The 12,945-nt window shown below is 54.9% G+C and overlaps 1 protein-coding gene across 1 annotated transcript in view; it reads right to left on the reverse strand.

Moving 5' to 3' along the window:
- Positions 1-1,809: 1,809 nt before the first annotated feature.
- Positions 1,810-12,945, reverse strand: part of lcor (ligand dependent nuclear receptor corepressor) — an 11,294-nt gene continuing 158 nt past the window's right edge. Inside the window, exons 2-9 of the mRNA XM_068751410.1 lie at positions 9,450-9,462; positions 6,208-6,238; positions 5,933-5,998; positions 5,414-5,493; positions 4,590-4,722; positions 3,695-4,117; positions 3,177-3,252; positions 1,810-2,851 (exon numbers count right to left, since the gene is read on the reverse strand). Coding sequence (XP_068607511.1) covers positions 1,810-2,851; positions 3,177-3,252; positions 3,695-4,117; positions 4,590-4,722; positions 5,414-5,493; positions 5,933-5,998; positions 6,208-6,238; positions 9,450-9,462 — 1,864 coding nt within the window. The remainder of the gene's footprint in view (positions 2,852-3,176; positions 3,253-3,694; positions 4,118-4,589; positions 4,723-5,413; positions 5,494-5,932; positions 5,999-6,207; positions 6,239-9,449; positions 9,463-12,945) is intronic.

Below are 12,945 nucleotides of genomic sequence, written 5' to 3' on the forward strand. Positions count from 1 at the left end.
CTGGATGCTCCGCATTGTCAAAGTGTGACGCGTTTCATGCACGCCGGCCTCCGGGGGGGGGGGGGCAATCAACGTCGGATCCGGTGCACGCCGTTTAAGAGAAGAATCACACAAATCAAATAAATAGAATTCAACAGGAGGGAATCAGCATCACTTCATCTGAACAGAGGCCAAACCGGCAAGCCCACGCCAGAACCAGAACCAGAACCAGAACCAAAGCAAACGTTTCCTGATGGAGGACGCCATGACGGTGGAGCTAATCGGTCTCGCCGCCCTCCTCGCCGCTCCCGGCTCCTTCGCCCCCGGAGAGGAGCGGCGCCACGTGACGAACCTCCAACAGCTTCCTTCCTGTCTTTCTCGTATTTGTGAAAAGTGCTATTTCAGAAGTGTAGCGGCGCGAGTTCGACGCCCAAACACAGCGTCAGTGTTTGTTAGCAGCCGTGACCCCCCCCCCCGCAGCGACGGCGTTCGTGAGCGCCCTCCTATCTGTCTATAGGTCCAATAGGAACGGAGCTTTTGAAACCCACGTCAGCCTCAGTGACCCCGAGAAAAGAAAGTGCCCAAAAATCACAATCATTTACAATCTATTAAATATGCCCCGCCCCCCACCGGCGCGCTATAGATGCACGTGGTTGCAATAAACTGCCTTTAAAACTGTCGTAACAGGAAGTGCGGCCGGGCCCCGCTCAGCGGCGGCGCTCTGTCTGCGGACGCGTCGTCATGTCAACGGGGGTTTCGTTTAACGGCGGCGTCACGCGAGGCCCGGCTGCATTCCATTTAGAATTCATCAGCCGAGTGGCTCCGGTTTAATTTGATTTAAGAAACACATTCTGACCCTGGAATGACCTTCGTCCGGTCAGGATGGGCGAGGATCAGCAGCGAGACGCTGAGGACGTCCATGAGGTAGCAGAGCGCCCCCCCCCCCCATCGTCCCGCGGCAAAAAGAAACAACAAGAAAAAGGCCCCCGGGTTCTGGATCAGCGGACTCAGGCGACCCGGCGCCAGGCTTCCACCGGGCTCCAGAGACAGACCATAATAAGTGCACGATGCAAGGGCAACGACGCCGAGGTAACCTGGTCTGTGAGCGTAGTGCAAAAGAAACCGAACGGAGGGGTGGCGAAGGAGGAAGTGATGTCACAGAAGTCAGTAGAGTCCACGAAACACGAACATGCATCCCTGAACGACTTTGAGTCGGCTCTCATTCAAAAAGGGGCGGGGCCAGGCCTCCGTCCACACGGAGACGAGATTAGCAGAACAGCACGAGGAGGAAAGGGAAAGGTGTGCAGTCGAAGCGTCGCGGCTACCTGGCGGCGAGGGAACGGGCTTCCGCCTGGCGGCGAGGGAAACCCAGCAGTTGGCCTCGGATGCGAATGACCGTTTACTCACTGGTCAGTTTTTAAGGAGATAATATCGTCCCCCCCCCATTTGTTTTTCTTTCTACAAAATGGAACGGTCCAAAGTCCGGTCTGCATTTATAAGCAGCGCGGGTTCCGGGCCAGGAGGCGGGGCTTCGGGCTGAGGATCATCAGCATGCGTAAGAACGTTTCATAAATGGTGGCTGAACTTGAGCTGCGTTTGTCGAGCCCCTGGATATAAATGCTAAGCTAACGCTTCGGCGGCTGATTTGATTGGTTCTCTCGCTCCGGTTCGCGTTCAGAGTCCTCCTCGCATCGTCTGCGCTTGTGCTCACTCAGTTACCGCAAAGTAAATTGGCACAAATAAAGTTGTGAAGTCACGCAAGTCTTCCGACTGAGGTTAGCTCGCGGCGTTCGTTTAGCTCGCGGCGGTCGTTTAGCTCGCGGCGGTCGTTTAGTCCACGGGCTGGAAACTGTCCTCGGGCTCTTCTTTGACGTCGTCCTCGAGCTCAGCCGCCGCCGCCGCCGCCGGCGACCGGCCGCCGTCTCGGGGGTTCTCCTGCTCCGGGCTTCCTGCTTCCGTCTTCGTCATCAGCTTGAGCTTCTTCTTCGGGGGGTTCTTCAGCGTTCCCAGCCGCTCCTTCACCTTGTACTCCAGGGTGCTGTGCGGAATGCCGTACCGGTTCTGGGCCTTGGACACGCTCATCTTCCCGCTCATCACCACGGCGATGGCCTCCTCCAGGATCTCGCTGTTGTACTGCCGGTAGCGGCCCCTCTTCTTCCTCGGCTGCTTGGAGTTGGGGTCCCCTTCCGCGTCGGAGGTGGAGAACGCCGGCCCAGAACTCGGGTGGTCCAAGTCGGCGCTCCAGTAGTCGGCGGCGCCGTCCAGCAGGCTTCCGAGGCTCGCCCCACGGCGGTTCTGTTTGGGCAGGATGGCCCTCAGCTTCCGGCTTAGGGTGTTCTCGCTACCCCCGACCCCCGTGGCGCTGTAGCTGTACAGGTCGGGGGCGTGGGCGTCCCAGGACAGGTCCATGCCCCGGACCTGGGGGATCTTCAGATCGACGGGGGGCGAGTGGCCCTGGTTCCGCTTGCCCTCGCCGTGGTGGTGCTGGAGGGAACTCTTGAGCGAGAAGGCTCCGTGGCGATTCTCCAGGAACGCCGGCAGGTCTTTGAGGTCGCTGAGGGCCCCGCCCAGGGCCCCGCCCAGAGCGCCACCGGCCTGCTTTAGCTTCAGCACGCCGTCCAGGTGGGCCCTGCTCCCCCAGAACGAGGAGGAGCCCTTCTGTCCGAGCAAGGAGGCCGACTCAAGGTTAGCCAATGAGAGAGCGGCAGGCTGGCGCAGCAGGCGGTGCTTCTGGCTGAGGAGTTCCTCCTTGATGCGGAGCGAGCGGGCCAAGGGGGGCGTGAAGGAGTTCTCCCTCAGTCCGTCCTCCTCCTCCTCCTCCTCCTCCTCCTCCTCCTCCTCCCGCAGGGTCTGCTGCACTTTGAGGGAGCGTCTGGAGGAAGAAGAGACGATGATCAGTCAGGTCAACGACGGGGGAGAACGCCACGGCAACCGTGGACCCGGCCGGGGAAACAGAACTCGCCGTGGACCCGGCCGGGGCAACGGAACTCGCCGTGGACCCGGCCGGGGAAACGGAACTCGCCGTGGACCCGGCCGGGGAAACGGAACTCGCCGTGGACCGTCCAGCAAACTGTCCTGAGCCAGGAGGAAGCTAAACTGAAACAAGTAATAAACAAACGTCCAACTGAGGAGGACAGTCAGAAACTAAACGGCGTGTTCGGACCGGGCTCACCGACCCGCTGACCCTGGTGTCTTACCCTTTGACCCCGGGCGCAGCCGAGAACCGGGGACTGGTTTTGTGGTTCCTCTTGGTGGAGAGATCCAGAACGCCATCTGAGGAGACGACAGGTATTTCATTAGACCCTCTGACCCACAGAACCAACACCCAACCCGACCCGACAACCCACAGAACCAAATCCCGACCCAACCCAACCCTCTGACCCGCAGAACCAACACCCGACCCGACCCGACAACCCACAGAACCAACCCCCAACCCGACCCTCTGACCCACAGAACCAACACCCAACCCGACCCGACCCTCTGACCCGCAGAACCAACACCCGACCCGACCCGACAACCCACAGAACCAACCCCCAACCCAACCCTCTGACCCGCAGAACCAACACCCAACCCGACAACCCACAGAACCAACCCTCAACCCAACCCTCTGACCCGCAGAACCAACACCCAACCCGACCCGACAACCCACAGAACCAACCCCCAACCCAACCCTCTGACCCGCAGAACCAACCCCCAACCCGACCCTCTGACTCACCTTGCTGGACGGGCTCCGGGTCATCCTGGTTCTTTTTGACGGACAGGTCCAGCGGGCCGTCCTGGTCGGCCATGAGAAGCTTGCTGAGGACGGGATTCTGTGCAGAGGCGGCGGCCGTAGCTCCTCCCCCACCGTTAATGGCTTCCGTACCGCCGCCGGCGGAGGCGTGGCTGTGGGCCGGCGCCGAGGCCGGGGACGGTGAGGAGGAGGCGGATGACAGCGGGGAGCCGGGCGCGGCCGGGGGCCCGGGGGGGGAGCACGGCGCCACTCTCGGCAGGCTTTGGTCCTTCATCCCGCCGTTGGGCGGCGGCGAGTCGTCCTGAGTCGTCTTTGAGGTATATTCGGCGGCGAACTGGCGGATCATTCGCTGCATGATCTCACGAGCCACGAGAGGAATGCGAGGTTCTGAGGAACGCGTGAGGTCTGGAACCAAGACACAGGAACACACGTCAGGGTCCCGCCCCCTCGCTCCGGATCGCCGGACAGACACCTTCGTTCTGAGCAGGTGAGACAAGGTGAGAGACTGGAACCGACGTCCCACAGTCCAACCCGAGGGGCAATAATTCAGGTTAATGTTTGGACGGCGTTGTAAAGCCATCGATCGATGTCCCAAAAGTCTTTAACGGACGGGATTAAAAACGAGGAGACATCAAGTGTGAGACTGTCAGAGACGGAGGAGACAAAGGAGGACGTGTCTCCTCCTTTCATCGATGTTCAATGAGAACAACGCGGGACGCTTTTAGACAAGACCCACTCTGAACCCAGGAACCGATGGCGTGTAAACGAGGGCCAGTCTTCATCGTTGCCGTCCCCGTTGCTACGCCGTCCCCGTTGCCACGCCGTCCCCGTTGCCACGCCGTCCCCGTTGCCACGCCGCCGTTTCTCTTCTTCTTACCTTTCCTGTGGAACACAGCATCGAGGAAGTCGTGGGCCCGCCTCTCCAACCGGTTGATCCGAGACTGCTCCTGCTTGAACTCCTCACGCTCCGACAGCACCTGGCCGCCTCCAGCGGCGTGCACGGCGCGCTCCTGCAGGTGCACGCACACACACACACACACACACACACACACGAGAGATTCAAGTTCTGCTCCTCAAACACATCAGACCCTGAACGCATCAGTCCAGATGTCCTGGTCGTCCCTGTTGCCTCTGAAAAAAAGAGTCCAGGTACCGGACTGACCCCCCTGCAGGACTGACCCCCCCCGAGGAAATGCGTGAAGCGTTTTGAAGCACCGAAGATGATTGGTCTTTTTAATGAGCATTAAATACAAACATTGAGAATATATTTATAAAACCGTCTCCGTGTTAAACATCGAGTTCTGTCCGGTTCCGGGACGCGGTCTCCTCGCCGCCGCCGCTCCCATAAACAGGGAGGAGGAAACCCAGGCCGACAAATCAAGACGAATGAGAATCTGGAAGAAGAACCAGACGGAGGAGTGGAGGCGGGACAGCTACGTCTCCACCGGGGGGACATTGGGGGGACTCCAGCGAGGCCTCGCCAGCGACGGCGCTTATTATTTCACGCGGGACACGAAGGGGATCTGCTGCAGCCCCCCTTTGGGGTCTCGTCTGGATCTCAATGTCCCCGAACTGTGGGTGCATCAAAGCAACTCACTTTTTATCTGGTGAGAACCTGAGGGGCGTCGCTAAGTTACACCCCTCCCCCTTCTACACACACACACCGCGTAACGGTCAGGGGGACGGTGGGACGTCTCCTACCTTGACTTCCTCTCGTCTTAAGCGGCAGAAAAGACAGTTCTCATCGAAGGACCAGTCGGACACACCCTCCGGCTCGCAGTCTGGAAGAGAGGGGGGGGGCAGAGATGGAAGATCAAGACTCCAATACCCACAATCCCTCAGCGTCATGGTGACTATGAAGGGCCGTGAACTTGTTCTGGTGCCGTTTCTGCTGCGTGGCGAGACATCAGATCGACAGAGGCCATGATGAATCTGCTTCTATTCAGAGCGCCCTGGACTCCTAGAAACGAGTCCAGGGATCGGTCCCTGCAGGGACACCGGATCGTGTCCACCGGATCGTGTCCACCTGAGTGCAGGACTAATTGTCCCTTTCCTGGACCGCGTTCTGTTAAACAGCTTCAGTGGGACGAAGACATTCGCTGCCGTCTCCTGGTAATTCTGTTAGAGGAAACATCCTGCCTTCAATCATGACCGAGGTAAGTGGGCGTCGCCGCGGATTCAACACCCGGATGTTCCCATTTACCTATAGCGGGGGTTTACCTCGGGGAACGGCGACGTCTTCGGCTAGTCCCGGCCCAAACAAGCCTTCCAAGATGCTCTCGAAGCCTGAGAAGAAGACAAGAGAGGCGTTACCCAAAGCAGCAAGGTCAGATCATTGGACGGTGGCTGCGGCGCCACCTTCAGGGCAGCTGGATGTAAACCCAGGACAATCCGTTTTACATGGCATCAAACCAGCGAGGGGGGGACGGATTATGGGGGAGGAGACAATAGCATTCAAAGACAAACTGTAAACACACACACACCTACACACACACACACACACACACTTTGCCTTTCCTTCCAGCTCTTAAAGTAAATTAGCGTCTTACCTAATACACCCAGCTATATTATTAACTGTAAATACCCTGCTGCTGCTGTTGCCTGGCAACCACATACAGAGAAGCATAAATACATATTACATGTTTCAACCTGACCCCCCCTCCCCCCCCACACACGCACAAACACACACACCAACCCCCAAACCATCCATTAAAGGGAAACAGAAGCAGAGAGAATCAGACAAAGACGCGTGTGTGTGTAATTCTAGTATTCAGTACACACACACACACACACACACACACAGGGAGTTCAAGTTCAGCCACAAACAGCTGATCTTTGGACCGGACGCAGCAGGGAGACATCAGAGGTCAAAGGTCAGACATTTAAGCTGTTTAATAGCTTTAACCAGATGATTGATGATGTTTAACGTCTGATCGGTTAATATCACCCCCAGACAAGTGGGTCGGGTCCACCGGACAGGACTCCGTTTGCTTGGACAGGTATTCTGTTTCCCTGCTGTTCCCAGATTAGTGCCATAAAAACAGACGCACACGAACTTCCGCTAAACATGCTACATTCCTGCAGGCTACAAAGGCAGCTTTGATGACAAAAAAAAAAGAAGCTTCAAAGATTTTCCGAAGCCTCCATTTTTTCTCTCTTTCCAGCTGCCAATCAGCTCAGACGCTGCTCGGCTTTCAAGTCAGCCGGAATAATTACAGTCGGAAAAAGCAGCAGTCAGTCAAACTCCAAGCGGAGCCCGGATCCGGGGGAGGCGTTCAGCAGGAGGACGGACCGCGCCGTACGCGGGGCGTGCAACCGGACAAACGAGATTAGGGGACGTGATTGGCTGGATGGGATTACAGCGACAAAGTCTCCTGAGCAACGGACAAAAAGCTCCACGAATGTAGGCCAAAGTCAGACACACGGCAAATACACACAAACAACACGCACACGGAATCACGTGAAATAAAGGAGGTCCTCCACGTCCACCTGGTGACTAATGCTAGCATGCTATCCTGTGCTAACGCGCGTGTGACGTGAAGAATCTTCATCTGTCATTTGAACAGAACTATGACGGAGACCGATGGTCATTTATACATGAACTTTAATAATGTAGCATGACCAATATCTGGAGCGCCGGGCGACTCGCCTGACCCTGAACAAATCAATACCTAATTAACTCTAGCACGGGATCATTTAAGGAACAGAAAGACGCTGGGCGTGGCCAGCGCTGATGTGATGTCATCACCACGAGCACCAATAACAAACAATCAGCTTCCTTTATGCACCGTTAACCTTCTGGAGATGCTAAACAGCATGCTAATGGCGTTTAGCTCGACGAGGACACGTGATAGCATGCGTTGTGCAGTAAAACAAAAAAGACCTTCTGCCTCCTCACGGAAACATGCTCATGGCGTGATGGGAGGTTTGTTTGGTGGGGAGGCGGAGCTTAATCAATCATTAACACCCTCACGTAGCCGCGAGATAACCCATTTTTACCTGAGGCCACGCCTTTAACGTTTGATCGAGGGAAGAATAAAAACTAGGTCGGGCTTTCTGATTGGCTGACGAATCACGCCCTAACATCAACCAGCGGCACAACCGACGAGGCATAGACTGGCTTTTCCCATCATGCACAGGGGCCAGCCTGAAACTCAGATGGGCGTGGCGTCGCCGGAAACCCTTCGCCCAGCAGATGTCACCGGGAGGAAAGGAGAAAACGCCGTTGCTCCAATTACTCCTCCAATTATGTCATTATTTCATTACGCGGTGGAGAACAGGAAGGAGGAAGATGGCCTCCGCGCTCCACTCCCGGAGACGACACCTGCATAAAGGATTACCTGTCCACGCTTCCTGACCTCCCATCTCAAACAAGCTGCTCCTCCTCCTCCTCCTCCAGTCCGGAGAGGAGGAGCCGGCAGATGAAAGCGTTAACGAGAAACTAATCAGAACAATTAAAGCAGCGATGGGGGAGGTCGAGTGGTCCTCCAAATGAAGAGGGGCGTCGGGGGGGTGAGATGGGGGCGGGGCCAGGGTAATTAGAGAGGCATTAAGATAAGGAGAACCGTAGCGGCTGCATTCATTTCCTTTCTTCCAGCTAACTAGCGTGTGGCGAGAGCAACGGAGCGGGAACACGCCGGCCTTCTTCCAGGTCTGCAACGAGGATGGAAGAACCCGATTGGTCGGTCTGCAGCCGGGTGGGGAGAGGAAAAGAGGGGTGTAAAAGCTGCCGAGAGACTCGTGCCTTTTGAAGGCCGCTGTGTTTCACCACGGCGGCACTCTGGACCGGTTCAGCCCGGCGCCGCCGCCGCTCCAGCGAGGAGCTAACGTTTCACAGAGACGGAGACGAAGCTGAATCTGAAAGTCCAAATCAAACCGGATCCGATGCTTCATCTTCAACACCAGCGTGAGGCATCGTCTTTCAGAGGCCTCACGCTGGCCGTGTGATTGACCTAGGTGTGTGTGTGTGTGTGTGTGTGTGTGTGTGTGTGTGTGTGTGTGCCCGTCCTCATCATGGGATTGTCACATGGAGTCCTGCTGCTTAGTTTGACGGACAAAGGGACCGATTGACAGACAGGACGCATGAGGGGAGGCGGTTTCTGACTTCCAACCAAAGAAAGGCCGAGAACTATAAAACCAATAAAAAGACAGCTTGACCTTTGACCTCCTCGTGAGCGGCCGGCGCTGAGGACGAGTTCCATTCTCCTGGTCTCTGACGGCCAGGTAACGTCAAATCAGCTCCGTCACAGGATGACGTAATGGCCTTTGATGATGTCACGCTGTTCACAATGACATCACAGGATGACGTAATGGCCTTTGATGATGTCACACGCTGCTCACAATGACGTCACTGCAGACAACAAATACGTTCCTGTGGCTACACTAAGCTAACATTCATGTGACAAAAGACATTATATTATTATATTATATTATTATATATTAGCGGGGCGATGAGAGCCTGAGAGCTGAAGCTATGCTGCAGGTTTACGAGGAGGAAATGACGCGCACACACACACACACACACACACACCTGAAGGGTGAGAGCGCATTTAGTAAAACAAGAAGTATTTATGACCAGTTGTTAAAGTTCTCTTGGGTACAGTCCTCTGTGTGTGTGTGTGTGTGTGCGTGTGTGTGTGAGAGAGAGAGAAGCTCCAGAGCTCAGCCTCCTCACATTCATATCAGATGATGTTACCACTGATATGCTCAAAGTTAGCTCCGCCCACAACACACACACATCCATCTCTGAGCTGGATCTCCTTAATCAGCCTCCTGCTCAGTTTGCCGTCTCAGTCCAAAGGTGGACGGTCCAAAGAGCTGCTGATTGGCTGAGACACACCTGAGTTCACAAAAAGATGGTGACTCATTAACCAAAACCAAATGTGACGTTCTGCAAAACACGGACGCCAAAAAAGGGACGCGCCTCAAACAGTCAGCACCGAGGCTCCGGCCCCTCGAAAGGTGTCACCTGGACCGACCAGGTGGGGACCGACCAGGCACGGCCGGATCAGCCGCCGCCGCGCTTCCGATAACGTTATAAATAGAAGAAGAAAAGCATCAAAGATCCAAGACAAGAAGCTCCATCGCATCCAGGAACAGCCCGTCTGCAGCCGTTCAGCTCGCTGCATCAGCGTGGGCGTCGGAGAGGCCTCGGGAAAAGAGGCGGAAAATAAAAGCCTCCCGGCAGCAATTACAGGAAAGATATGCAGCGAGATCCTTTGTTTCCGCCTCCGAAAGAAGTCGACGCAGCGTTCCGTCAAAGAAACGTCAAAACATCGGAGGAAAAAACAACTTATAATGATATCAGGAAGAAAGGAGAGGAGGAGGAGAGCAGAGGAAAGGAGAGGAGAGGAGAGGAGGAGAGCAGAGGAAAGTAGAAGAGAGGAGAGGAGGAGAGGAGAGGAGAGGAGAGGAGAGGAGAATCGGCCGGGCGAAGGAGAGAGGAAGGAGGACAAGAAAAAGGAAAGGAAGAGATAAAAACACTGGTGACATTTCTCCTGACGGTAACAGTGGCAGGCGGCCGCTTGACCTTCAGTGTTACTGGAGTGTGTGTGTGGGGGGGGGGGGGGGGGGTCACACAGAGCCCTGAGCTCCGCCCACTTGTCCTGTGTGTCCATTGTTTATTTATTTTAAGGATTGGTGCCGACTTGTTTACACTCAGAAAATCCTTTTATTAATAATTTCATCGTGATTGATGGACTTATTTTAGGATTATAAAGTGTGTGAGTTTTAAAGCTAATCTCTGTTTGTTTGTTGACAAGCTGAAAAGCTTAGAATAAAAAATAATAATTAACAAAATAATTGCATGAATTCTGCAAAAACGTCTAAACAGTGCAGACATCCATCAAGCAATCGGCTGACGCTAAGACTCATGGGAAAAAAATCACAGTCACTTCATCACACACACACACACACACACACACACACAGAGTCACTATCACATCGAGGGAAAGACTCGGCGCCGGAGATTTCTCCAACCAAACGTTCCCCACGACTACGACCCGGAACAATGAAACGGACACCACAAACTCCCAGAATGCAGTGCGGCTGAACACACCTACACATTTTAGTGTGGCGAGAACAGTCTGCAGGGAAAAACAAGGTGAAGGACAGGTGGGAGGAAAGGTGGGCCGAACAAACGCCTCCAGTCCGGCGAGGAAATCTGCATCGCTGGTCCAGGCCGGATGCAGCTCCTCCTACTGGCTGGGGGTCCGGGACGGGGTCCGGGACCGATCCGATCATTATCCCAAACAGACAATAAGGATCTTTATTTCGTTCTCCTTTCCTGTCCAGAGTCGCAGAGGTCGCAGGTCGACTGTACTTCCTGTCGGCGTCGTGTTTATGTCTCATCACATTGAATCTTTGAAATCGATTTATTCTGAATTCTTTGCTCTGCTCAAACACTAAATTCCTCTCAGCTTTGACCTTCCGTTTTTAAACAACGCTAACGCTAACACACGGCACGCTAACACGCGGCACGCTAACACACGACTGAGGACAAGGCCCACCCTTTCCAAAAATGTCCTCGAAAAAAAAAGACAAAAGCAAAGAGCATCGATCAAACACGACTCCGAAACGACCTCCAGACAAAAGCAGCCATTATTAAAGCAGGAGGCGGAGTAAACATTCCTGTGTGTGTGTGTGTGTGCGTGTGTGTGTGTGTGCGTGTGTGTGTGAGAGGTCAGGTGGCTCCACGGACACAATGGAACACTTACAGACATTTTGGGCAGCGTTCAAAGTTTATTTTAAGGAAACGGAGGACTTTGGTCTCCGGAGACTCCGGAGTAAATTTAGAAGGTCCGGAGCAGCAACGTGGAAAAAAGAAGAGGAAACCGTGAACACAAATCCTCCGTCTCTGATTGGCTCCCCTGAGGAAGCGCCCTCAGACACGCAGTCCAACAGAACCAGAGTTCTGGGGAGTTCGTCTCTTTGCTCTCACCAGCTGACGGAGAGAGCGACGGAAACAGCCGAGGATGAGGAGCGAGCGACTTTCCCAGAGAGGAAGATCAAAGCTTTATGAGGACCCCCCCACCGGAGCATTTCTAAGCCAGGAGGATGAAATGATTTCCTCCCGTCGCTGGAAGAGGTGGACGTTTAAATAAAGGTTCACACACACACACACACCATCTGTCAACATTCACTCAGTGCCAGTGGTGCATTTAGCGTTTCTATAGATTGCAGCCCCCCCCCCCCCCTCCCACGGGTCTCCTGGCTGGCATGCTTCACCCCGTTATCCACACACACACACACACAGTCGAGCGTAAAGCAGAGGGACCGTGGAGATTTACGGCACTGGCACCGGTCCGGGGGGCTGGGGGGCTGGGGGGGCTGGGGGGGGCTGGGGGGGTCCCTCCAGCAGCTCCTGATGAATGTGCCACGTTTCGTTTCCCTTTCAGGAAGCAGGATTTACAGGATGAGAAGGAACGTGTCGGAGCGTCCATCTGTCCATTACCGGAATAAGAGCCGCTCGGGGGGGAGGGGGGGGAGTAATCGAGGGAATGGATAAATAGATGGACGGATAGAAAATAAGTTGGGTAATCAGAAGAGGTCCGGTAGAACGTCATCCGGATGCCCCGCCCCTTCCTGTTGCTAATGACCTCCAGCCGTCCAACCGGGACCCGTCAGGAGACAAACGCGTCCAACCGAGACCCCCCCCAAACTGATAACGGCCCTAAAACTCATCACACACAGCAAATCAATGAACGCTAACAAGCAGAGAAGAACTGAGGAACCAGCACGCACACGCACACGCACACACACACACACACAGTCGCTGTGATACTCAACGATGAATCCCTGCAGCATCATCAGCACCACTTTGTGGATTCAAGTGATATTTGTCATATTTATCCGTTTGGACTTCCGTAATCCTGCAGGGACGTGCGTCCTCACGCACACACACACACACGCGCGCGGATAACAATCTTCCAACACAAACTGTAGCATCATTAGGAGGAGTTCGGCTGCTTTATGAACGTGAGACAGGAAATGAGTGAAAATGTGTTTGTGTTGTCGTTTAAACAGAAAACAGTCATGCAAAGATGAACAGGATGTGGAGGACGGGGGGGGGGGGGGGGGGGGGGGGGGGGCTTTCTGCGCTTCGTATCGATCCACTGGAGGTCACAGATTACACAACCTTTTAATTTAATCCCCTCATTAGGAGGTTTTCTGGCTAAACAGGCCGCTCGGATTCAGGCTGACGGGTCAACGCGCAACATCTGGAGGCGGAAGGG

The sequence above is a fragment of the Brachionichthys hirsutus genome, chromosome 17, assembly GCF_040956055.1.
Source record: "Brachionichthys hirsutus isolate HB-005 chromosome 17, CSIRO-AGI_Bhir_v1, whole genome shotgun sequence".
In the NCBI taxonomy this organism is placed as follows: domain Eukaryota; kingdom Metazoa; phylum Chordata; class Actinopteri; order Lophiiformes; family Brachionichthyidae; genus Brachionichthys; species Brachionichthys hirsutus.